The sequence below is a fragment of the Diadema setosum genome, chromosome 9, assembly GCF_964275005.1.
Source record: "Diadema setosum chromosome 9, eeDiaSeto1, whole genome shotgun sequence".
Lineage (NCBI taxonomy): Eukaryota > Metazoa > Echinodermata > Echinoidea > Diadematoida > Diadematidae > Diadema > Diadema setosum.
The window spans coordinates 12,817,278-12,843,265 of NC_092693.1; the positions used below are offsets into that span (position 1 = coordinate 12,817,278).

General features: G+C 37.9%; 2 protein-coding genes across 2 annotated transcripts; both read right to left on the reverse strand.

The window, feature by feature from the left end:
- Positions 1 to 3,927: 3,927 nt before the first annotated feature.
- Positions 3,928 to 15,566, reverse strand: LOC140232974 (lysosomal protective protein-like). Its single transcript, XM_072313081.1, has 9 exons — positions 15,228 to 15,566; positions 12,697 to 12,808; positions 12,077 to 12,214; positions 11,029 to 11,187; positions 9,418 to 9,509; positions 7,774 to 7,858; positions 6,283 to 6,450; positions 5,261 to 5,397; positions 3,928 to 4,705 (listed from the first exon to the last, which is right to left on the reverse strand). Exons 1-9 carry the CDS (start codon positions 15,392 to 15,394, stop codon positions 4,381 to 4,383), a joined length of 1,383 nt encoding a protein of 460 aa, XP_072169182.1. The 5' UTR covers positions 15,395 to 15,566; the 3' UTR covers positions 3,928 to 4,380.
- Positions 15,567 to 19,806: 4,240 nt separating this feature from the next.
- Positions 19,807 to 23,507, reverse strand: LOC140233452 (very long chain fatty acid elongase 6-like). The gene is made up of 2 exons (XM_072313569.1): positions 23,405 to 23,507; positions 19,807 to 21,252 (listed from the first exon to the last, which is right to left on the reverse strand). The coding sequence occupies exons 1-2, from the start codon at positions 23,430 to 23,432 to the stop codon at positions 20,387 to 20,389; spliced, it is 894 nt and encodes a 297-aa protein (XP_072169670.1). The 5' UTR covers positions 23,433 to 23,507; the 3' UTR covers positions 19,807 to 20,386.
- Positions 23,508 to 25,988: the final 2,481 nt, after the last annotated feature.

Sequence of the window (25,988 nt, forward strand, 5' to 3'; positions counted from 1 at the left end):
GACATACAAGCGAATTCTACCACTTTACCCACACAATCAATGTGACAATGACAAAATTGGGTGAAGAAAATATGCCTCATTTGACTATTGATCTAATGGCTCTAAATGAGGTTAATAATGTCTGTGGAAATCAATGCAACATTTGTATCATTGTTCATATTCTATGTTGATAACAACACTGGAATAAATGAGAGGGATACAAGTTACCCAATGATTGCTTTTACACATTCTGACATTATTACACAATCATGTAATTCTTTGTGCATGTATACTGTGCATGCCATATATGTATGTATGTATATATATATATATATATATATATACATATATATATATATATATATACATGTATATTTATATATATATACATGTATATTAAAAAATACTGTAAAACAATGAATGTTCGAGTGCATTTTAATTTCGCGAATTTCGCGAGTGGCAACATTCGCAAAATTAAAATGCATGCGAAAGTTCTTGCCTACACAATATGCATTAGATGCCAGCGGCAAGTCACGAAAATTTCATGATGCGAGAAAGGCCGCCGGCTCCAATTTGCAAAATTTTCGTGCCGCGAATATAACATGTTTTACAGTAAAACTGAAACCAGGTTCACGTTGTATTCACCAACAGTTTAGTTCAGCACACAAATTTTCAATTGATTCACTCTTTCTCAAGTGTTCTTGATACACACTTGAGAAAGAGCTATCACTCGAAAATTTGTGTGCCGAAATTATCTGTTGGTGAATACAGCATGAACTTGGTCTCAGTTTTATTTTTGATGATATTATCACATCAACACATGGACATCTTACTATATATATATATATTATATACATAATATAGCAAGTCTAATTCTTGCAAATTGGGACTTCCCAACAATTTCGAAAGTGGTTAATTTGAACGAGAAATGTATGTGTGAATGTTGCATTCATAGATGATCAAAGCTAATATTTCATCATGTTGTAGAATTTATGAATAGCAACCAACTCACAAAACTCATAAAATTCAAAACCTTGCGAAACACATAAAGTGTACAGTATCAGTGTTGTTTATCTGGTTCTATAAACTTCAAGTCACATGGATCTTTACATTTCTGCACTGAGAAGAAGCCGCTCATTCTTCCAAATTCCTGTACAATTACATATTGCAAACATGATCCTTGGCATTAGGTATCTACAGAGTTTAGAATACGTATATACAATTGATTTTTTTTTTCATTAAATGGTAACACAATGTCACAGTATACAATGAATGCACTTTACAACTCTGCACAATGTGTCTAAAATCTTGGAAACATGATTGCAATTAGAGGACATTTGCTAAAAAGGCACTTGTCACAAATTATGTGACATAATTCTGACAAGCACTTTCATCCATATCAGTATAAAAACCATTCCATCTTTCCATTATGAAGCACATGATTTCTGTGAATGCTTTGTAACCCAGAAACGTTCAAAATACTTAAATTGAAATCAGTATGTAGAGTTTGAAATCAACCTGGTGTTATTGTTATGAACTGACAGCACACAGTGCAGGTTAGAAAAATCCTTCCCGGGCCAGTCAATACAGGTTCTTCAGATATGTCATAATTGATATAGTCTGTTTGTCAAAAGAGCTGCCAAGCTATGCTCAAGCTGAAGTCCTTTTGTATGACTATTTATATAATATTGGATGGCCTTGAGGTTAATACAAGGAAATATTGGACGAGCTATGCACAAATATTGGACGAGTCGAAGACGAGTCCAATATTTTGCTTAGCGAGTTCAATATTTCCTTGTATTAACCGAAAATAGGACATCCAATATTATCATTATTATCCTACAGAGGATTTTAGCAAAGAATATTTTCACTTACCCTTTCTGTCTCTAAGTGCTGTATGGTCTCCTACTGTACTTGATCCTGACATGGGGTATGGTAGACCTACACTCTTCAGTGTAAGTTAATCCACTTCACTCCCAGATAAAACAGTGATCAATGTATTTTAATGTACAATTTTAACTAATTAATATATAAAACTTGTTTGTATAAACACAGAATTTTAGAAAAAACGATAATTTAGTTAATTCGTGATTGACCAATTACAGACGTTTTTATTCCATATTTCGGGTCATCTCCTATATCTCAACCAATCACGTTGCAGTTTATAAAAACTTTTTGCCGTCCAATATTTTAAATACTGGTCGCCTCGGCAAAAAATATTGGTCGAGTTCAACAAACTTTCTAAGTGAGTCGGAGGTTATGAGGTGCGTCGACAAAATAACACTTATATTTGGGCTATAAAAATCCTCTGTATGGATAATAATGCATCATATTGTACACTCTATACATATTATTGTATTTCTCTGCAAAAACAAACAAAACAATTCAAAACAATGTTTTCACTTGCACGGCCACTGTATAAGCTGTTATTTTCGTGAATCACAGTTGGATTGTGAATTTAACAACACGAGAAAATGTCTTGATGGTGGCTTGATACACTTGGGTGATAGCGCATTTACGTTCACCTCAGCGTCAGTTCACAAAACCAACATCTTGCGAAATTGCCTATGACCTCTTCATTTGCGAAAATATCTGTGCATGAAAATAACAGCGTATACAGTATTTGGCCAAGGTCACCTAACATTTTGCAACTGTGTCTTACACATTCAATAAATTTTCAATGTCTGATTCTATCACAACAGTTGGTATTATTCTCTACTTTCCTTTGCATGAAATCAAAGCACTGGTAAAACTTTGCCACTACTTAAATATGGGAACTATATCCCAGAATGATTGTGGACTACTGCTTTTCTGGAAATGACCAGGTCAGAGGGAAATTGAATGGAACATGCACATATACATGTAGTAACTATATGGTAAAAATACAATTCAATATCACTACCAGGTACTGCTAGTGCATTGCAACATGACCGAAAATTCTTTGGTTGCCCAAAACAGTGTACACTTTGGTTGAAATGCGAGGGAGACAGAGATTTAAGAATGGTGGAGTAAAACATGATCTCATGAATACAGACCTCCATAGTAAAATTTTTTCTTTGATCTGCATTATAAGGTCACGAGGAGAAGGCACTAGGACAAACAAAAAGGAGGGAATAAATAAATCGCTGAGAAATGTACATATTTCAGCTCAGAAGCGGGTTCTACAATAAATCTGGAATGAAAACTACATGTCTCCTAGATCCTCTCTTGTTTCAAGATCTCAGTGGCTACAGTCACCTACTGTATGACATCATAATAGTCCGGTCATGTCATTTGTTTAGAGAGAACTGGTACACATGAAAACAAGCAAACAGATCTAATCTCATTTCTGAGATGGATTGCTTCCTGTTGAGGAATTATGACTCGTAATCTTCTACAGCTGCAGCTGCATGGAATTAGGCAGTTCATCACTCAAAGTTACATCCTCCTTTACATCACCAGAATTCAAAATTTCTGATGCACACGATAAAATATCAATTACACTTCACACTGGATTTCAGTGCTTCCATCGATCCATATCATAACATTTGTAATAAGATCAAGATGATTGTCCCAGCTCATCACACATAAAGTCTACCGTAACAAAGAATTATATGACACGGGCAAGGGTAGCGATTTTTTTATTGAACTTTGGTGAGTTTTCACATTTGCAACATTATTAAATGTAGCTGCCCTCAAGTACAAAATATTACACAGGTCTCATAAAAAGCGGGCTTCCTTTAGCTGTAAGTGCCAGCTTACACTGTTAATATCACTCAATTTAAGGTCACCATCCATCAGTTACTCAACATGCTTTCAGCATGCAGAGGAAATACAATTCCACTTTTGTCATTTCCTAGGGCTATATATGTGTGCAAATCGAGATATTATTGGGTAAAATGTTTTTCTGTAGCATATGCCTCATTAACAGGATAATTATGAATTTTGAATTATGAATCAATTAAGAAAAAGGATTTTCTGTCGTTTGGCACTGCATCCTAACAACTTTAATCACTCAAAGTGGGTGTTTATGACAAAAACTTAAGATATTCATTCACAAAAGCCTGATTTGGATGTGTATAACTATTTGTTGTGGATGCAGATTTGTGTTTAAACCTCTTAATATATAAATCTATGACTCATCTTTGAAATATTCCCATATCTTGATTGCTTCTTTATGATCTCGCACAGAATCGATAAATCCATTTAACTCGGTTTATCTCTCAAAATATGCAGTAAAATACAGAGTTACCAAGTGATTAATTGTGCAGTGACATTCCCACAGAGCTTGGTGTATCATATTGCAAGTTGTCTTGCCAAAATGGCTACTAGAAATTAGATAAGGAATTCCATTTTGAGAAGGATTAAAGACTCACGATGCCTGCCCCCAAGAGAGTACTGCAAACAAGGATGGCCTAGGGCTCACAGTGGACCGTTTTCAAGGAAGGACGTAAACATGTGAAGTGCCTCGGCAGGCTTATCAGCCGGCACCATATGCCCCGCCCCTTTCACTGTCACCATGGAGAGATTCTGGAACTGCTTGAAAAATCCAGCGATCTGGCCATTGACCTTCCAGGGCACTCGTTGCTTCAGCACCTTCAGTCCGAGGGACTCGACAAACCACTCATCACCAAGGAAATTGCAGGCCATGTCCGTGTCGCCATTGTAGACCATTCCTCGGTACTTGGTCAGTAAGGTCTGGTACTGGTCGAACATGGTGTTGTAGATTGTCGAGTATGGAATGTTACTGCAAAAGAAGAGATATAATGCACATAAATTTCCTGTGTTTAAACTAAACACCAAAAACTAGCATACAGGTGCTCACATTTCACATTTAATAATTGTCACAGAGTAAATGCTGCGTTGATATCACAGACAGTAGAAATCTTGAACAATACACACGCACACACCTACAAATGCACAATTACATACAATTCACAAAACACATACACCAACACTTGCACAAATCAACACAAACACACACACACACACACACCCATGTTTCCCCGTTTCCTTGGATTCCCAGTGGGTGACAACTATTGTATCTTAATTATTTCTTGTCATGAGTGTATTATCAAGAAAAGTTTTATAATCATCTCTGCCATTAAGTATTGCTGGTCCTGTTCCAAGCAAATGTTTCATAAAATCTCCTCAGCAATTCTCCTTATGTTGTAGAATTTGGTAATGCTCCACAAGCATTTATGTGCATGTCATATCCATGGAAAATGTTTGCCAATTGCCAAGCAAGATATTCTGCCGGGGACTGAACTGAGTGGTGCATGTGGTGTGGCAAAATATTCACCTGCAAATTTCCCAAGAAGGTGCCTGGTCGGAGATGTGGAGGGCCTTGCGGACACTTGGTAAGTTGAGGTAAGCCTTTTCAGCCGTTCGGTTCAGGCACGGGGGTGCAAACTCAAGACCCTTGCCAGCTGAAGATGCCTAATTTTGATGGATTTAAATTGACAGGTATGTTGGAAGGAGAGGGAAATGAGAAGGAAAGAAGTTAAAAACAACAACAACAACAACAACAACAACAACAACAACAACAGAAACCTTTTGGACAATTGAATCACCAAACTGTATCAGCTTATGTGACAAACACAGTATTTTTTTTTTTTCACAGCTTGGAAAATACCAAGTTTTGGGCTATTATTGTGGCATATATGATTAGAGTGATTACAAATTTTGCAATAACATAAAACATTATTTGGCACTGGCAACAAATAGGCTCTCTCACACACACATATGTGACCCGCTACAACAAAAGGATCCTAAAGTCGCTGACGGGTGAGCCGAGAAAATTGAGTTTGAAGTCAAATCACTAAAATCTGTCAAAACGTTCGGATTTCTGTTTTAACATAATTTTGTAGTCAAATGTATCTTCTATCATCTGCCGAAATTTCGAAGCTAAATGATTAAGGGAAGGCCTGAAAATAGCGTTTTTCTGGGTCATGCTTGGATCGCCCGTCAGCGACTTTAGGATCCTTTTGTTGTAGCGGGTCACATATATCCATAGTAACCATTGTAAAAGAATGATCAGATGAACCTGAAAACTGGCATACTCACTTGACACATTTCATTTGTAACTATTAACACTGCTGCAAATGAATTCTTACAGTCTTTATATGATGACATAAATGGTATCCTGGGGAACCAAATAAAAATCAGCCTTTTGTTGAATTATTTTAGTATTTAGTACCCCGCGGTACTACGGTAGCCCATGGTACCACAGTCACAGTAGTAACAGCAGCAGCAGTAGACATAGTGGCAGTATTTGTGGTGGTGGTGGTGGTGACACTAGTGGCAGTAATGTTGTGTCCTTACCCGGTAATACTTTGGCGGGGTAGTTGGAAAATGGCCCATGACATGCATCATATCAAACTGGTAGCGTGTCACCAGCGGACTCTTTCCAGATGGTCCTGAATAGCAGTCAGCATAGAGGGAATATTCATTCAGCCCAATGTTGTATACAATGTTCAGAGACTCGCCAACCTGGGGGAAAAAAAAAAACAACAACACACACACACACAAAGGTTCATCTATAACCGTAAAACTTTTCGAAACTATTTTGCTTCCCAGTATAACCACAAACTTTTCTAGAAGTTACCAGTGAAACTTCCCACCAAACTTCCTACATGCACTCAGAATCTTTCTCACTTGCAAAACTATGTGTAGTTTTGGGCAGTGTGACCATGCATGGTTGCCACTTAAACTTGTCATACGAGTAGATCAAATTCATGTTGTTTATGCACATCGCACATTCTTTTGCACACTATTGCATTTTTTCACATTCACTGAGGGTGCAAGGTTGTTTTCCCTAATGGAGCATACGTTTTACCATGGACTTTCAACAAAAGGTCCATGGTTTTAAAGACTGAAACTACAGATAATTTTGTGTTGCTGAACTACACATAATATTGTTGGTAGTATGACCACATGCTCAAACTTGTGGAAATTAATTTGAAGTTAACTCATTTATGATTAGCATGGCTCTGACTCTAAAAAGGATTACTAGAAGCATGATGATAAACTTAGCTTGACAAAACAGTTCTAGACACGATACATCTCTTTTATCTGAAGCCACTTTTCAAAAAAAATTCAAACTTGGATATTTGTTATCACTTTTAAGAAGATCCATGTGACCAGCAAAGCATTCAAATTTTTGTTCCACTGAACCTAAGGACACTACATCAAATTGATAATAAATCAAATACATCTCATCATTTTCTTTCCTTATCATCTACTGTACACGCACATGTTGACGGACTTTACATCCTCACCTATCAAATAAATCAAGGACGAGCATATTCATTAAAAGCTTCCATATTGTTCACGTTCCTTGGAATTGCTCTCAATACAGGAAAACTCCTCCCCCCCCCCCCCCCCATAAGGCAAAGCCAAAAAGCCCAGCTTGATAAGGCTAAGGTTAAAGAAGCATCTCAAAGATGTCATATTACATGATATACACAAAGAGAGAGAGAGAGAGTTTACAAATAAAAATCACTTTTATAAAAGATAAAAAATTGCACTGAATTACATTCTATACTATGCTTTGCAAACAAATTACCTCTGACAGACAAGACTGGTACTTGGGTTATCATCACTGATAGATGAGGTCTTCAGAGGAATTATTATAGGTGTCAATCGATGTGATAAAAAAAAGATACACACAAATAAGATATTCATATACCAGTATCTAATTTTTTGGTAACTTTTACTAAAAGCAGACTTTAGTGATCTGAACTGAATGTTGTTGTTTTTTCTGATTTAAAGTTGGTGCACAAGAGAGTGATACGGAGCAAATATGTGACTTACGTATGTGTAACACTCGGCACTTGTTGTCCTCGAAAAAACACACTTGGTTCCATTGCAGCAGTTTTCAGTCAGGCTCTTCCATAAGCTAGTGGAAGGTGGGGGGTGGGGGGGGGGAGGGGAGAGATATCAAAGTTTATATCATAAAAATAATAATATTTTAACATGAAGAGATGTGCTGCTTTTCATTATGGTTTTGAAGACATGCACTTTGCATAGATAGATCCATTGTGTTAATGAATGTTACAAATAAACTGCAGTAAGTTTCTTTATCATGTGAACAACACATAAAGGTGTGTGATTTTTTTTTTTTTTTTTTTTTGTCCCTAGATTTTAGTGTCACATACTGTTGTAACCTTCTAATCCAGCCATGACTGCACATGGCTGGAACCCAAACTTTGAAAATTTAGTTCATAACTTCTGAACAGCTTGTCCAAATTACCTTAAACTTGACTGGTGTGTGCGATCAATTTTTTAACACTAACTGAATCCACAAGCATAGAGTGGTAAATTCCCCAATATTAAGCAGTCGCCTAGATATGCTGACATGATCCTACATAGAATGTTACTGATTGTACCAAGTTTTCAGATACTGCATTCCCTTCCCTGCAATTATCAATGAGTTTTAAATCCTCCTTTGTGCAGCACACAATACTCAGGGATGGCAACTCACTGCACATCAATAGATCCTTGCCTTCAAAGCCACTTTTCTCAAGTAGCATTCCCTTACACATGTACATTTGCTTTACAGTCACATATTTTGGTGGACTAGGAAAAACCAAATTTGATAAGCAACATTTCATTTTACAGCTGAAAATCTCCTCTTCAGAATCTAGCATTGACAAAAAGATTGTGAACTGTTTAGGTTTTTGAGATGCTGGGCCAATTATGTCTCTTGTGCAGAAATATGACATCAGTCATATCAATCAACTAAAATGTATGAAGAGCTTTATGTGACCACTTCGTGAAACAAAAAACAACTCCTGGAAGGCCCTCACTGGATTCTATTTTCATGTCTCACTAGCATTCCATCCACCATCATTTTCTGACTATTTCTGAACAGATATCTCTTTTGATTCAAATATCCTTATCTCTTCTTGCTTCTCATATATTGCTATCAATCATAATACCAGTAAGTTTCCTGTGCTCCAAGGTAAACATTCTCCTTTCAGTCATGTACAATAGAAATACACAAACACTATCACATACATTGTACTTCTAAGGGTGCATTTTATCATCTCAGTTTTGGTGCAGAATCAAGGTTTCCAAACAACTTTCAGGGAATTTTGGGCAGGTGATAAAAGCAAAGCTGTTTTGATCATAGGGCCAGAAACATGTTTCTGAAACGGCACAAAAGTGTGATTACGAACATGTTTGAGCCAGACATACATTTCTGTTGAGTTGATAAACGTGTTTATAGCTTAGACCTGCCCACGCCAACCACTGTCAACTACACATCTCCGCTCCCGGGGTCAAACTGTGAAATGGAGCTAAATAAATGCAACAACTCAAGGAGTGCAACATGAAAGGTGTTTGCAAATGCGTTTTGACAGTGGGTGTTGAAACATGCTTCAAACACATGAAAGTTGATAAACACAGCAAAAGGCAATCCTCCTACATTTCACAAACATGTGGACAGTCACTTACTCAAGCCCAAGGAGGCCATGGTAGTAGGCAAAGTAGACAAGGGAATCAGTGTTGGTATCAAAGTTGGTGATTCCATTCCCAACAGCAAAGCCCTGCAAAGGTTAGGAGAACATACAGATGATTTGAGTATGACTTCTGGCCTGTGAAGGAATAAATGATTTCTACGAACAAGGAATAAATTATTTTTCTGCAGAAAGTCATCATCTCTAAAAGCTGATGCAATCCACTTTTGACTACTGTAGACGAGAATGAGATGTAGATGTCTGCTTTTCCAAACCTACGATTCCTTGACTTTCTCTTCAAAATACCTAAACATGAGAGCACCGAAAACTCAAGAACATACCCCTCCCTTTTTGCTTGTTAAAGGGATGATACAGTTTTGGTTGAGATGGGGCTTGATGTTTCCAACATATTTTTACGATTATTATTTTTTTTATTTTTTTTATTTTTTAGATAATGAGAAACCTCCTATGAAATATGAAATATTAATATATAATTCTAAGAGGAATTCTAAGTTCATTTGATGAAAATTGGTTTTGAAATGGCTGAGATATCGAAAACAAAGCATGCCTAATTAAAGGTTGGACCCACCTTTTATTAGGATTGCTTTGTTTTCCTCTTTTTTTCCTTTTTTTTTTGATATCTCAGCCACTGCAAAACCGATTTTAATTAAATAAAGTTTGAATTACTCTTAGAATTGTATGCTTTTTAACATTTCATGAAGTGATTTCTAAGTATCATACAAAAAGTTAAAAGCTAAATTCTCACTTCAACCAATTCTATACCATCTCTTTAATACATAGTTGAGCATACGCACTGGAGTATTTCTTGCTCTCCACACTCTGCACTGAAACACCCCACATACATAGCCACAACATTACTAAGAAAACATGCTGTGCAAGCATAACTTAAATAATCCATACTACCTGCATGATTTGTACAATATATAAATCTGAACACTGAGTAAGCTCATACAAAGTGTTTTGTTTTTGAAGTCTTTGATATTTCACACTTTAAAAGTGGAGCAATGCTGAACATGTTACTGGGCAGGGTGCTACATAAGCACTTGCCCGATTGCCCCGGGGCAAGTGAAAATCAAATTTGGGCGAGTGTTTTTGAATAATGAGAACAAATGCTTGCCCGAACTGGGCAAGCAAAAAGTTTTGAAGCCGCCATTTTTTTTTCACTTATTCCCCCAACAAACCCTTAAAGTCAACCATTCAAAAGCCCAAAGACAATGGCTGTTTAATGATGCAACACACTTTTATATTTCATTTCAGCAACTTCCCATCACTTATGTGAAGAAGCCCCAATGCAAGGCAATGCAGCAATGGCAACACTTGATCGGACCAAGTTTGTTACTCCATTGTGAGTATGCGAATCAATGTGTGCTGTTTATTCAAATGATTGTGCTTTATTAAGCCCTTGATTAACACATGATTTTCTACATTATTTCATTATATTTTGGACTTTTTTTTTCAGGCAAGTAAAATTGATATTCGGACAAGTGTTTTGAAGCAAATTTGAAAATCTGCTTGCCCGACTGGGCAAGTGGTAAAATAAAGCTATGTAGCACCCTGCTGGTTATTGACTGAATATTATATTATTTACCTTCATATTGATGGTTGCATTCCCTTGCAGGATACGAAGAGAGAGGGTGGGCACGTAAATCCCCCCGTAGCTTTCGCCAGTCACATAGAACTCATTGGAAGCATACTCGGGGAATTTCTTAAAGAAACTTTGCAGCGCTAAGTAGTTATCCATGGACACCTAGTCAGATGTTTTCAGAGAAAAAGGAAAGACAACAGATATAAACAAAAGAAAAATTTAAAAAAAGAAAGAGTGATAGAGGAAATTTAAAAAAATAAGATAAGGAAACAGATGGAAGAATGATAGAAAGAGAAAAACCGAAAGTGAAAGAAGGTAAACAAGTGGAAGAAGAGAGAAAGAAACAGGACAAAACAGGAAATGATTACCAACACAATAGGGTATAAAGAATGCTTTCACATCTTTTGTTCCTCTTATATGAACAAGCTGCAAAGCACAAATAAGAGAAAGTACTGCAGTCCATAACAATATACTTAAATAGCTCTACCTCTTTGTTTTCAGAGTCGTGACCTACTTGAGGCACAGCTATGCTCTTGCATCATAAACATACATTGTGAGAGACGACAAGGTTGCAGGAAAAAGGAAAATGGGGTACCCATGGTTGATAGTATACTGTCAAGGAGAACGAGAGATCTACCAGGTATGTAGTTGAGATGTACAATTTTTCAAGGCTAACTAAACAGATTTACATTGTAATTCTGAGGCTAAGACAATAAAAAGTCATTAAACACAATCTTTCCTTTCCAATCTTTCCTTTCCAATGGGTTTCGCTTCTACTATTGCGTATACATGAAATACAATTACCTTCAACAAAACAACTACAAGTGTAGTCTCAGAAACACACACAAAAAGGAAAATGGGGTACCCATGGTTGATAGTATACTGTCAAGGAGAACGAACACAAACACACACACACACACACACACACACGCACACACAAACAACAAAAGACAGCCAAATGCCAACACAGGGTGTAAATCCACAGCCTGACCCTCTTTGATTATCATGTACATAAGAGTCTCTCTATCATTATTATTATTACATAATTTACCTTGTCATCATCAGTGGCATACTGTTTGTCAGGGGAGTAGGAGTACCCCACCCCAGCAGGAGCCTCTAGGAAGATCATGTTAGCCTTGGTGTTCCAGCTGTACTCATTCATGTACAGAGTCTCACCATCGGGATTCACCTGTTGGGATAGTAGGAGAGTTTATTCATCGTTGCGGAGCTCTACTAGACTTGTTTACTAACATATATTCAAATTTCATGCATGATGCCTTTCTGGCATTTCTTCTTTTTGACAACCTGAAAGCTTGCCCAACTTTTACCCAACGTAGCAACAACTAACATATTTGCAAACAGGATTCCAAGTATTGGAAAGCATTTTTGATGTACGGGTTAATAGAATAACTTGTTACTTCCTCAGGATAGAAGGTACATCCATAGACATAATTTTATGTTAGTAAACCCTTGCATTAAAGTAGATTTCAATGGAAAGTCCTCAAAATTTACATGCAACCCATGTGTCACTAGCTGCACAGGACGTGCAAAAAACTGCTTTTAAACATTCACAATTTCCAAATATATGTTTGGTCTGACTTTGATTTTTGAAAAATACATGTATGTTGTTCATTCAATTCTAATTTGATTTCTAGTACTAGAAATACCCACATGAAAGGGACCAAGCTCGGTTAGCATGCCGTCCATGGAGCTGCAACCAGGGCCGCCATTCATCCACAGAACCACAGGATCATTAGCCGGGTCATTCTGTGATTCCACAAACCTAGCAAATAGAGAGTGGGGAAAAATAATGGACAATCCTGGGTTTTAGGGGGCTAAATTATTTTAGGAACTTCAGCTCCTAGCCATATCCATTATGCACCCCCACTGAAATTGAAGAAAAAATTCAGCAATATGCATCAAGGTAATAAGATTAAATTTAAGTGGCTTTAAGATTTTATATGGTTAGAGTTTATGGGTTAGGGTTAGAGGTTAGAGGTTAGGATTGGGGTTAGGCTTAGGGTTAGGTTAGGGGTTGTGCTGAAGTTAGAAGTCTAAAATAATTTAGCCCCCTAAAACCTTGGATTGCCAAATAATGACTTGACTGCTATACACCGGGGGGGGGGGGGGGGGGGGGGGGGGGGAACTGCAATAAGCTCAGGCAGGGTGTCATTCAAAGGTAAGATGCAAAGCCACATAAAAATCATGTTGACTTATGTATGACTTCTTATCCTGTATTATACTTGTTTATTCTTTTTTATTGTTCGCTTGATTTGTCAAGTGCAAATGCTAAATAAATTAATGACAAAAATATTATTTTATTGAATTGCCATTATTGCTACTATCATCATTAACAAGAGTGACATCTAACAGAGTGGAAAAAATGTCACTGAATTAATCAGACAATAGATTAAAAAAAAATATGGAATTTCATCACTTGACACATTTTGTAGCATAGTAGAAACAACATCATTGATCAGAACCACATATGTGCAAAGGAGATGAAATGATATTACCAACTCTGTTTCCCTCTATTGGTTTCTAAATCTCTTGAGAATGATATTCAGAGAAATATCGTTTTGGGCAATTCCGCGGTTAGTAACGTTACATTTGAACAAATTTAGATTTTTGTTTTTACCACTAAATTACCATTTATTCACTTCAAGTCAAAATTATGTCAAAAACATGTTCATCCTTCCCAGGTTTATGATACAGAAAAGAATGAACACAATCCAAGAAATATTAGAATTGCTATAGCAACTTAAAGGGCTGGTTAGTAACGTTACGAAAAAAGGACATGACAAAAAAATCAATGTCTTGTAACAAAAAGTGTGCAAAAATTCAAGTTACTTCAAACAAAGTGTTGCATTAATTTCAATTATTGCATCATTACATATGTTCATGCAAATTTTTTTAGCAGTTCGACCAATAATTTTTTAGCTGGACCCCCAAAAGCATGGTTAGTAACGTTACGGTTAGTAACGTTACATTTGTCCGGAGTTATTCCGCAGGTCATTTCACCCTTTTGTAATTGACAAAATGTCACATGACTTCTGGAGTATTTAAATGCATTCATCTTTTACCCTTTAGCAAAACTTTGAGGAAAAAATTTCAAAGGAACCCACTGTAATTTGCATTTAAGTGAATTTCAGCGTCCCCAGTCCCACATGTACATTTTAAATGAGGGTTTTAGATCTCACAAAATCAATGAATACGAAAAATAAAATCTACTGAATTTGAAAGACCCTAATGATTGGTGAACATCCATGGCATTAGTTGATACCTAGATTAAAGGGTAAGATAAAGAGGCACATTTCTTTTATCCATGTCATGTCCACCTAACTGCGGAATTGCCCTTTTGCATTTGTAACTGAAATAAAGATATCATACATCCCATGAAGCATCATCATGCATGTTTTTTATCGGGCAAGCTAGGCAGACAGGTATGTTGTATCCTAGACCAATGGTATCTGTCTCTTCATGTTGGGCTTCTTATCTGACATTCGGACATGTACAGTATGGTCAGCCCCCATGCATTGTGTGCACTAGAGCTTTGCGCTTGATTATTCATTGTGAATCTGGATAATATGACATACATTTCATCAGCATAATTTTTCAAATTGGGACTATATTAAACAATAGGGCCTACAATTTCTTTGCTTGGTTGAAAAAGAAATTGAGAATGATAGTAAGGGTATATTTGGCATATATGAGAAATACATGTAGCTATAACCCAGCACACCCCCATACGCATACATTCCTACATAAAAGAATACAGATGAAAGGTGCAGATATATACAGTAAACAATGAGTTTTGAGCACATCGCATAGTGCACATCCTGTCTATACTTGCTGACTGACCATGCCCAGTGCAGTGAATACCATCTTATATTTTACCTTGAAGTCTTGGATAAATCAAACTTTGATGTCTTTGTTATGTTTTATGTATTAACAGGTAATCATTAAATTTTCGAGGATCGATTGGCATTCACTGCACTGATGTGCTGATTGGGATCATTGCGGAAGTGATGTGACAACAAAAATCGCGACAACACGGTGGGTTTTTTTTTTATATCGGCAGTGAGAATGGTGTGGACCGACTGTGGTATTCCGCGATTTTACCCCAAATTGCAACATGCTGAACGGCTAATTGAAAAACAAATCCAAACAATGAAATGGTGGGGAATATAAGAAGAACTTACCAGTAGTGGAGCTTCTTTTCCCCCGATGCATTCAGATAGCCTGAGAAGTGACTAAAACTCGGCTGGGTCTTCAGGCCGGGGAGATCACTCACTTCGTCGGGCGTGTACGCAGCGAAGCCACTGCTCGCGATGATAGAAAACAACGCGATGCCAAAAAGTAGACTCATCTTTGTTTCTTTCAGCCTTCTTATCTCCTCGTCCAATATTTTGTACGTGACACACACTACCCTCTCTCTCAGCTCTCGTCTAACTCACGATCGACTGAAAGTCTTCGGCATAAGATGTATTTGCCTGCTACAAGTCATCGAGATTCGGCGTTCTTGAGCTGAGCTTTTCGCTTTCCTATGGGCCAAGGGACTACTGAGCAAAATGAGTCGAGTATGCGATACGTATGCGATTGTGCGGTCTCTAATCACATGATCCCGTTTTACAACAAACCACGTGCCCTAATACCAGTCATGTGACACTATACAAACGATAACAATGGAGGGCACGAAGAGCGGGCCTTTCGTAAGTGATTTATAGATATTCCTTCCATATCAGAAATTCAACTGAGGTGAGCCTAGTATGCCCCTAGCTGAAAGATCCAAAGAACTAGAGTTATCACGATATAGTGAAGTCAAGTGCATGTTCAACATTAGAAATGTGGCTCGTTCTTTCTAATGGCTGCGGATGCTGGTACAATATTGGACGTTTAATATTTTCATCTCTCCCCTTGACATAACTACTAGTACACGCAGCCGCTGTCGCGAATCGCGACAGCACAGTGTCTGGTCAGGCTACCCTTGACAGTAATCGCGTTCGCCGTGCACGCATCAGACCCGTTCTTCTGAGATGGGATCTTCCTGAAAGCCCGTATCAACCGATCCTTGAATTCTTGTAATCTTGCTTTTGCTCAGTCACTTTGTCAGTTACTGCGTAATGTAATCTGGATGTAGTGCAATATAAACCATATGCACTACAATTATCAAACACTGTCTGTGTCATGCAAAAAGGCACAATATGGCCTATAATATGGAGTTTCAAAGTTATGACATAAAATCAAAGAATCAGCTGCTCACGCGAAACATGTAGATTGTGATCACAAGTGCTTACAGTTTGTTTTGTTGTTGTTATTTTGATTTTTACGGCGAGTATTATTCATTTGTAAATATTTACGCCTTGTTTCATAACTTTAGAAGGTAAAAAATATCAAATAGGAAAAATTCCACATAGCATTATTGCTTGCGATTTCAAAATGGATCTCAGACCGGTTTGTACGCACACACACACACACACACACACACACACACACATACACACACACACACACACACACACACACACACACACACATATATATATATATATATATATATATATATATATATATATAATCATTTTTGGTTAACTATGATTTGGCGACTACTGTAATCCTACATATTGCTCAACTTGTTCTCAAAGTCATCATTGCTATACGGAAGACCGTTTATATATTCAGTGTAGTAATCTGACGCATCTACGAGAACAAGTTATTCTTTTTTAAATCATTAAGTACGGACATTCATTTGATTATTAGTTCAAAGAATATTTTGTTCGTGTGATTATTAGGATACTGCAACCAAGCAATGATACTCCCATTGGGTTTGCATAATCACTGGTTGCCACAGAAAACAGATTAGTGAAAACATGAAACTGCAGAACTGAAAAACACAGAAACTCATTAATAAATAAGAAGTATAATAGAATAAATGGGTTATAAAAATAGCTTCAAAATAGCTCTGGCACAAAACAAAGACGATTCAGGCGATTTGAATATGGGTTTATTATCCCTTTTTATCATCAAAACGAGAACGTATTCCAAACCTTCAGTCAGAAATTTCAGATTAACATCGTTCAGTGTTTTGCCAACCCATTGCAGGAGTGGTCACGTTGAAGATTCATTTATGGAATAAAATCGGATCGAACTCCCAAATGACTTTTAAAACTGGACGTTTACTATATAATAGTTCCTTTATCATAAAGTACGCTACGTGGATGTGTTTACAATATCAATTTTAGCTCATCCATTAGGACGGGATGATTCAAATTTCAATACTTGTATATGATTGCTGCTAACGATGCACAATAATCACAATGTCATGTATATTCATCTCCCTCCCCCCCTCTTCTCTGTATGCATGTGTGTGTGTGTCTGTGTGCGTGTGTGTGTGTGTGTGTGTGTGTGTGTGTGTGTGTGTGTGTGTGTGTGTGTGTGTGTGTCTGTTCCCGAGTGCCTTTATCATACACTATTAATGTTTTAGTTTTGTAAGTGGCATAATCAGTACCTATAGTGCAGAGTTCACATTTTGAGAGATCGCATTCTCAAGAGACAAAAAAGCCACAACTCGGCTTTGATACAAGTTTACGGGGTCATTCCACTAGACCGACACTCACGAGTTCGACATTGAAAATAGGTCCATGAGTCCTACAGCTCACGAGTCATACAACCCGTGAGTTTGACACTAGGTAAAACAGCCCACGAGTTAGACAGATATAACACGGGGCTTAATGTGTCGGTCTCTCTCGTGGGCCTTGTTAGCTTAGTGTCGAACTAATGGACTGTATGACTCGTGAGCTGTATAACTCGTGGGCTGTATGACTTGTGAGCTGTATGATTCGTGGGCTGTATGACTCGTGGGTGTCGGTCTCGTGACGTGCACCCCGAGTTTGCAGGTGTATGGGAAACTAAAAAAAAAAATACATTGTAATGGTGATTGCAAAGGTCAAGCAAATTTGGATAAGATCATGTGATTGAGATACATATTTTCATAGGTCGTTGAACTCGTTTACTGACCTGTATCACTGCAAAGATGCATTGAAAGCTTAAAACAAGAATTTGTTGTACACCTATAATTCATATCTTTGTGACGATGCATAAAGATCGTGCAAACAAAATTGGTGCCTCTGCAAATTGCAAATGGGTGTTCAACTACTCTGGACACCGTGACCTTTGAAATCATCGCCGAAAGATAATCTCCTATATCTAGGAAAACTCTGCCGACCGATTCATAACGTCGACTCATCAAATCTAGCACTATCCTATACGATATAGAAACAACATTAAAAAGACAGAATGGTGCAACGCAACCATATACCGTTTTTATCATTGTACTCAAAATGTAAGGCACTCGTTAAGAATATAATGATAATGACTGTATACAGTAGGTACAATGCATGTGTTTTTTGTTTTTGTTTTTTTAGTGTACACTATATAGTTCGTTTCTTGTTTTGCTTTCCTTGTTTCATATGAGAACTGGATAGATACCAAATCAATGGCCAAAGGAAAAACGGTGACACCGCGCCATATCTCAGGAGTTACCAAAACTTTGCTGAATCCTATATACTGTATATATATATATATATATATATATATATATATATATATATATATATATATATGGGATTCTCTAGGCTTTAAATTGATAATTTATTGCTGTGTAGGCGACTAGATAATACAACCCCCTCACTGCTTTTTAAAGCTCACTCTCGCCATTGCCATCAAGAGTCTTGTATACAACCCACCCTCCCTCACACTTCAAAATACATTAATCGTATTGACACACTTGATCTTTGGTAGACTAGTTAATTATGACAGCTGTACTAAAATATTGCATCCTGACGTTCTTATAGGGCTACTGGATGATGCGATTTTTATCTTCGTCTCGCCATTGCTTTATGCTAACGATTTATATGAATATCACCATGGGGAAGGAGAAGATGTTGGATAAGGAACAGCTGAACAAAAGTATCTGTAGTAAAATATATGATGAAGTTTATTCGAGGCACGATTCTATTCAGTTGTGGGGGAACAATAAGGAGGGTTTTGTATCATAGGTCTTCCATCAAACTTTCATCATCGAGGGATCACGCCCCAGCTCGTTAACCTATACATACACAGAATGTATGTTAAAGAAACGGATACATTTTTAGACATCAATTCTTAAAAACACAATGCATAACCAAACTCAAGCGATATTTCTGCAAATACACGGTGAAGCTAATGTGAGGTATGCAGGGTGCCTATGTTTCAACGAACACAGAAATAACGAAATATCTTTACAACGAATAAATACTCGGGTCCCGAAATTATTCAAACGAAATTATTCAAATGAAATTCTTTCGTCAAGATGCTGTCATTGCAACTGATTGACAAATTGCACTATCGACGTGAATAAGCACCGCACTGAACAGTTTTTTTAGTAGTAGCCATGATAAAAAGAAATAATGGGAGTATGTACTCTTGCAGGATTCGAACCTACGACCTCCTAATCTTCGGACAGGCGTCGTCTCCACTAGAACACCGAGCTTCCGCTCGACAGCAAGCGGTGGTTCTAATTCTTATCGCATGCAGCGTGTACTGCGTGATTATTCAAATTCCTCTTCCGTCATGATGTCCGGAGGTCAGGAGGTCGTAGGTTCGAATCCTGCTCGAGTACGTATGCCCATGATTTCTTTTATCATGGCTACTGCTAAAAACGCTGATCAATTCTGTGCTTATTTACGTCGATATAGGGCAATTGGTCAGTCCCAAAATTATCATCAAAGTATGTTGTTAAATTCCCTTCGATTTCAAAGAATTTTGATAAAACGAAAGAAAACTGCGGGCCTCGAGGACTTCGTCACAACGGGAGTCAGCTATAGGCCCATCCAGTTAACCTCGCTAAGTCGAATCCAAAAGAACCGGAGAAACGGCTCACGTGAGTTTCGATTTAAGAAATCAGCACGTGTTTTTAGCCATATGGGATAAAAGTTTTCTTCGACCTAACTAATTTTTGACTTGTGCGAGGTCGACGTATAGGCGAGGTTGACGGTATGTATCAATGCGAATAGACATAAGCATGAGTTTGATCAGAGGATGCCCACTGGAGAAAGCTCCTTCAGATTCCCTTGCTTGCATGAAATTGAGTGATATCTTTATTGTTTCCACTTCATCGTCATTGTTTTGGCAATTAACCCATAACTCTTCCAAAGTTAGCAGGTGTGGGGTTTTTTTCTTCAGAAAGACGTTGCATCGGAGTTAATGCATAGAAAACAGCCATGATTTAAAATAGTTGTATCAAAGACATTTTTCAATCATTTTCATTCTTATTCCATATCCTGAGGTAATCAAGACAACTACATTTGGCACGTAGAGATGTTTACTTGTCTTTGCGTGTTTTTCGCTCTACACCAGACGGGGCTTGATGCGTTTGACTGAAGTATGTCTTATAGAAGAAATCGATGAACAGCAGACAGACGCTCCCGTAACCAAACGATCCTACAACAACCGCGAACATGTCCAGGTTGCAAGGGGCCCCTCCCTTAAAGAATATCCATGCAGCGTAAAACTGCACGTACGTTCCTATGATAAGCTGGATGATTTGAATGGTGGTGAGCACCATGGCCAGACGTTTGGGGACCCTAACTCCCAGTATACGGAGGAGGTAGTACGAGTACATGAGGGAATGTACATACACGTTCATCAACGCCGATATAAAGAGAGTCGGGTTGCTGAAGGCAAACGTGTGAAAGCCTACGAGAAAGGTCAGCATGTGGTGGAAGTAGTGCAGGAAGATGAGCTTGGCTTTTCGTAGAACGATGAAGATGGTGTCGCCATACTCTGCCACCTTGCTGAGCGCGAAGACGAACAACCAGAACGCGGAGTGGCCTCCGCGCGCGTAGAAGTCTGGACCGCAGACGAGGGAATGCCAGGCGTTTTGGCGCGACACTAGCTCGTACGTGGCGATGGACAATCTCCAAGCCGAAACCATGCTGAATACCGCGAGGGAGGCGTTCCAGATGAGTAGTGGTTGCCTGAGCTGGTATTTCTCACGGGTCTGCATAAGTCTCTCTCCGCCGAAGATGAAGACGAGGTAGAGAAAGGTGCAGGCGACCCACATGGTCTTCCCGTAACGGCCCATCCAATGTTGCCATGGCAACGGATCAAATTGCCTCTCAATTTCCCATGTTGCTGTGAAAAGTGTAGTCCATGTTGAGTTCGTTGTCGTCATTGCTTGCCAGATAGCTGATTAAGAGAGTCATGGTTAACAAAACGATAGTTAAATTATTGGGGTTAATGTTTGAATAACAGTGTATTTGTATACATTAGTATTGTTTATGTGCGTCATTAAGACGTCAAGACGTTAAATTCATTATTGCGATTAAGAGATGTTTATATTGTAAAAAGATATTGCTTTTTTGCTACATGTACACGTACTGGAATTATTATAAATACCGAACGGGATACAGTGAATTTTTAAGCAATATACTTTCATTCATTGCTTCTGTCATAAGTGTTCACTCGTTGTAAGAGCGCCGTATAAAGTACAGATACCAGAGAGATATTGTATTGTATTACAAAGTTCCGCAATTTAAAGCTTCATTTGGAGTTAATCATTTCATGACGTATACTGTAAACATTTTGATTAACATCAAACTATTAATCAAGACGGGAAATCTGAGCGTTTACAATAATGGTTGCCCTGGAACCCGTCAAAAAGTATTCATAGGCCCACATTCAAACTCTACTAGGGTTTGATATTACATAATAATTATGTTTAATATAGGCCATGAGTGCAAGCGCTTTTGTTTTTGTTTTGTTTTGTTTTGTTTTGTTTTTTTAATGCGAGCATGGACCTAATGTACACATGGATATCCATCGCTCGTTGATAAAGGTTTTCCCGGTCAATTTCATACTTTTGCCATTCAAGTTCCTATTCCGAGCATTCAATTTCACGCATTCCACGCTCACTGAATCAGCAATCAGATTCAAAATCCGGTCATTCGAATTCACTATCGGAGAATTCAAATTCACTATTGGAGCGCATTCAAATTTAAAAGAGGAGACTCATTTCAGCAATGAGCATTCAAATTCGTGAATAGGCAACCATGTTTCAAATAACGGCATTCAATTTAAAAAGAAGTCCTGAATTTAGTTAGTTTGGGGCTGTGTATGTGTGTCCTTTCATTTAGCATTGAATGTATTGGGATTTACGATGAAGATTTGTTTTGCAGTATAGATCCACCTGTTCATTCTATAATTTGAACTCGGGCTTCACGAGAAGGAATATACAGGCACATTATAGATTTTAAAATGAATGCAGTTAATTGGAACATGGTTGCCTATTCACGAATTTGAATGACCGACGAGACTTCGCGGACAGCTTGACATGAATTTGAATGCTCATTGCTGAAATGCTCCTCTCTTAACTTTGAATTCTCCGATAGTGAATTCGAATGACTGGATTTTGAATTTGATTGCTGATTCGCAGTGCTGCGAGCGTGGAATGCATGAAATTGAATGCTCGGAATAGGAACTTGAATGACAAAAGTATGAAATTGACCGGGAAAACCTATACTGATCGTGCACCTGTTTCCGTCAAAGGTGTCACAACAGTATTTTAAACAAGTTTTCCTACTTTGATATCATCATCGCCGACAGTCAGCCTGGATAAAACAAGACGTACCCTCCGGCTCTTTGAAAAAAAAAAATCTAAAAACTACATGCGCAAAAGGTAATACCTCTCTTCAAGAAAATCAAAGAAATATGTGCAGTTGAAAGCAATGGGTAAGCAGAGGGGTGAAGATTGAGGTGTGGATTTCCTTCCTCTACAAATTAAATTTTAGATCGCAACTGTTGATCTGTAATTTAACGAACATGTCGGAAAAAAAGGAACCACGGGACAGATGACAGCTAGCTGTACAATACTCTAAATATAATATGAATCCCCAGGCCCTTTCCAAACCAAGTTGGGAAAATGAAGGGGGAGGGTAGTAGAGGGGGAAGTGTACAACCAAATACGTGTAGGCTCGCCGTATTGTGTAGTAAACTGTAATGCCATGGGGCCATACCCGTACAGACTCGCCTGCAGACTCCCGAAGGACAAGCATTTACCCGTCAGTCTAGAAATATTAGAAGCTGCCTTAAAAACTTATAAACAGTAGGAGTTAGATTCAAGCCCGGGTTTTCAAAATACCTGTCCAGAATCAAAATCCTATACATTGTACAAGTACTGTTGCCAGTTTCTATTCATGAGTGGCAGCGAGTGGAACTAACCGCATACGTGTCGGGTGTAACAGCGCCCCGCAACGGGGTTAGAGTGGAGCTGGTGTCGTGTATTGAGCTGACAATCACACAATAATAATAGACATTAAAAGTGCGGACATGCTTACATTACCTGCTAATTGGAGATTCCTGAAACTCATTCACTTGGTCAGAGCGTCGGGACACAACTCCTGTAAAAGGGTCGTCCTATTACACTGTATTTACTAAGTGTACTACGGTTGTTCACCGTTCGCGCGATACGCACACTGCATTGACAACTTGTGTACATAGGTAGGTACACCGTGGTGTACCATTAGACCATTGAGAGTCCTTATTGTACAAGTCTGAAGCTTTTGAAGTGGCATGATCTTTCGTTATCAGTGGTTGTTATGTGTACTCATTCTTGTCTTGGACCTGGCGGGATTAATTCTTTTTTTCTTCGGATGGCTAGAACGGGAGTAAGGATTTTATATCGTGAACAGGGGACGCGGAACGTTTTTTGTTTTCTGTTTTTCAAAGGGGGGGGGGGGGGAGCTGCTGGTCATTGTCCGAAAGACCAGTGAGAGATAATTAGTATAATAATGGTTAATTTTAACGGCCGTAGCGCCGCCGAGTATGCCACTGATTCTAGATTAATTTACCTACCCCTTTACTGATCGCCTAGTATAAGATCTGACTCTAATAAAGCTAATAGGGCTATAAATACAGTTGAGTCCATGTAGTATTTGTTAAGGATGTCGCAATTAAAAGCTATCGTGACATATAATAGCAATTCTGACATCGCGCGTTGCTTCGTATGGTTCACTCTGTTGAATGCAATACAACTACAGTATACAGTGTATTACATGTACGTGAACAGCAATTGTGACATCATAAAGCAACATCGCGCGTTGTTTTCGTACGCAACGGTCACTGATCCCGACGCAACATCACATCCACCACTATTTGCCTGATCCATGGACTATTTTCTTAATCAATCTTATCCCAAATATAAAACAAGGGTACTCTGTCTACGTTCGACTTTGAGTGCCTCGATGCCTCAATAAAAAAGTGCTATTTTGGAGTCACCTCTGCCACAAACACTCAAGGCAATGAGAGCGATCTAGAGCATCTCAATTTGTATACATGTACAAGTGTATTATCGTGTTTATTCAAATTCATAAAATTCTTCCGTCGAGACGTTTTCATTGCAAGTGATTGATAAATTGCCCTACGTCGGTGTAGGGCAATTTGTCAATCAGTTGCAATACAAATTAGTATCGTGTTTGTTTGTTTGTTTGTTTTATTTCCGTATAGTAAAATTCATCGTATATTCCATACAGTTAGAAGAATGTTTTACATAAAGGTCAAGAAAAAAAAAAACAACATACGGAGGGTAGCCCATTTTCAGCAGTGACAATGATTGCTCACTAATTCTTGTCTTCCACCCGGGGCCTTGTTTACAAGAATTTCACAGAATCAGGGACTGATGATAGAATAAGAATAAAACACAATCACACACAGAAGGGTACAGTATTATTACAACATTGTGACTGGTACATGTATATACCATACAACATATTGTTGTAAATGTAGTTGTTCATAGGTTTGGAGCATACACTATATTAAAAAAAAAAATCAGGTGGAAGGGATTTAGGTTCGGTTTAAATTGAACTTAAAAACGGGAAAAGAGGAAAGTTGACGAAATCATCAGATATGTTATTGTAAGCTGCTGCAGCTCTGTATGAGAATGATCTCTTATAATAAATTGTTTTAGGCTGTGGTAACTGTAGATCGTTTTGATTACGGAGAGAGTATAATGGTGATGTCTTGTTAAACATTTTTTTCATATATTCAGGGGTCATGTCATTCATAATCTTATACATGAATGACAGCAGATGATTTTTTTTTTTTTTGGTCTTTTGGTTACTGTATTCCATCCCAAGCTACATGTATAAAGAACATCACTGGTAGTAATACATGTATGAGAATAAGGGCTAACTTTAAAATTAATCTCCCGGCTCTACATGTATTTTGCACCTCCTGAAGTTGAGAAAGAGTGTTACCGTAGGTGGACTGTCAAATACTCCATCGCCGTATATATCAAAATGAGGTAACACAATATAGAGTTATATATCAATTTCGATTCAGTCATATTAATAAAAAAGATACCATGTAACCAATCATTTTACTGAACTTGTTACATAGCTGTACAATGTGAACATCCCACCGGTAACTTATCATCTACAAATTCCCAGATATTTAAAACTTTTCACCTGTCATAAATTGTTTTCCCCTAAGTCTTCTTAGCATATTATTTGTACCAAATAACATACAGTTTTATCAAAATCATTTTTAAAGTGTTGTCGTGCAGCCATTCATGTTTCCATACAAATGAACTCTACATTTTCCACAACTTTCGGTTTTTATGTGAGTACATGTACTAGTAGATGACCGTGTCATCGGCGTATAAATGGGCCCGGCAGTCAGAAAAAACAAAACCCAAATTGATATCATTGATAGATATACTGTACTAAACAACAACGGTCCTAACAAGGATCCTTGTGACACTCCTCTGGTTAGTGGATGCTCTTTCTTCCGAGAGTACACCGTACAGTACATATATTGTATATGATTGAGTGTTTGAGAGATAAACTCTTGAACCACTATAATTCTGTACCAGTGACACCCATGTTTTCAAGTTTGGATAAGATAAAAGGATAAGGTGATCAACCATG

Bases quoted from the DNA above. Each gene is read 5' to 3' on its own strand.
- LOC140232974 (XM_072313081.1), bottom strand. From the start codon at position 15,394: ATGAGTCTACTTTTTGGCATCGCGTTGTTTTCTATCATCGCGAGCAGT. The intron at 12,809-15,227 runs GTAAGTTCTTCT...TCTATTTGCTAG, and splicing joins GAAAAGAAGCTCCACTACTG to GTTTGTGGAATCACAGAATG. The intron at 7,859-9,417 runs GTAAGTGACTGT...ACCTTCCACTAG, and splicing joins CATGGCCTCCTTGGGCTTGA to CTTATGGAAGAGCCTGACTG.
- LOC140233452 (XM_072313569.1), bottom strand. From the start codon at position 23,432: ATGAGTTTCAGGAATCTCCAATTAGCAG. The intron at 21,253-23,404 runs GTAATGTAAGCA...TCTCTTAATCAG, and splicing joins CAGGAATCTCCAATTAGCAG to CTATCTGGCAAGCAATGACG.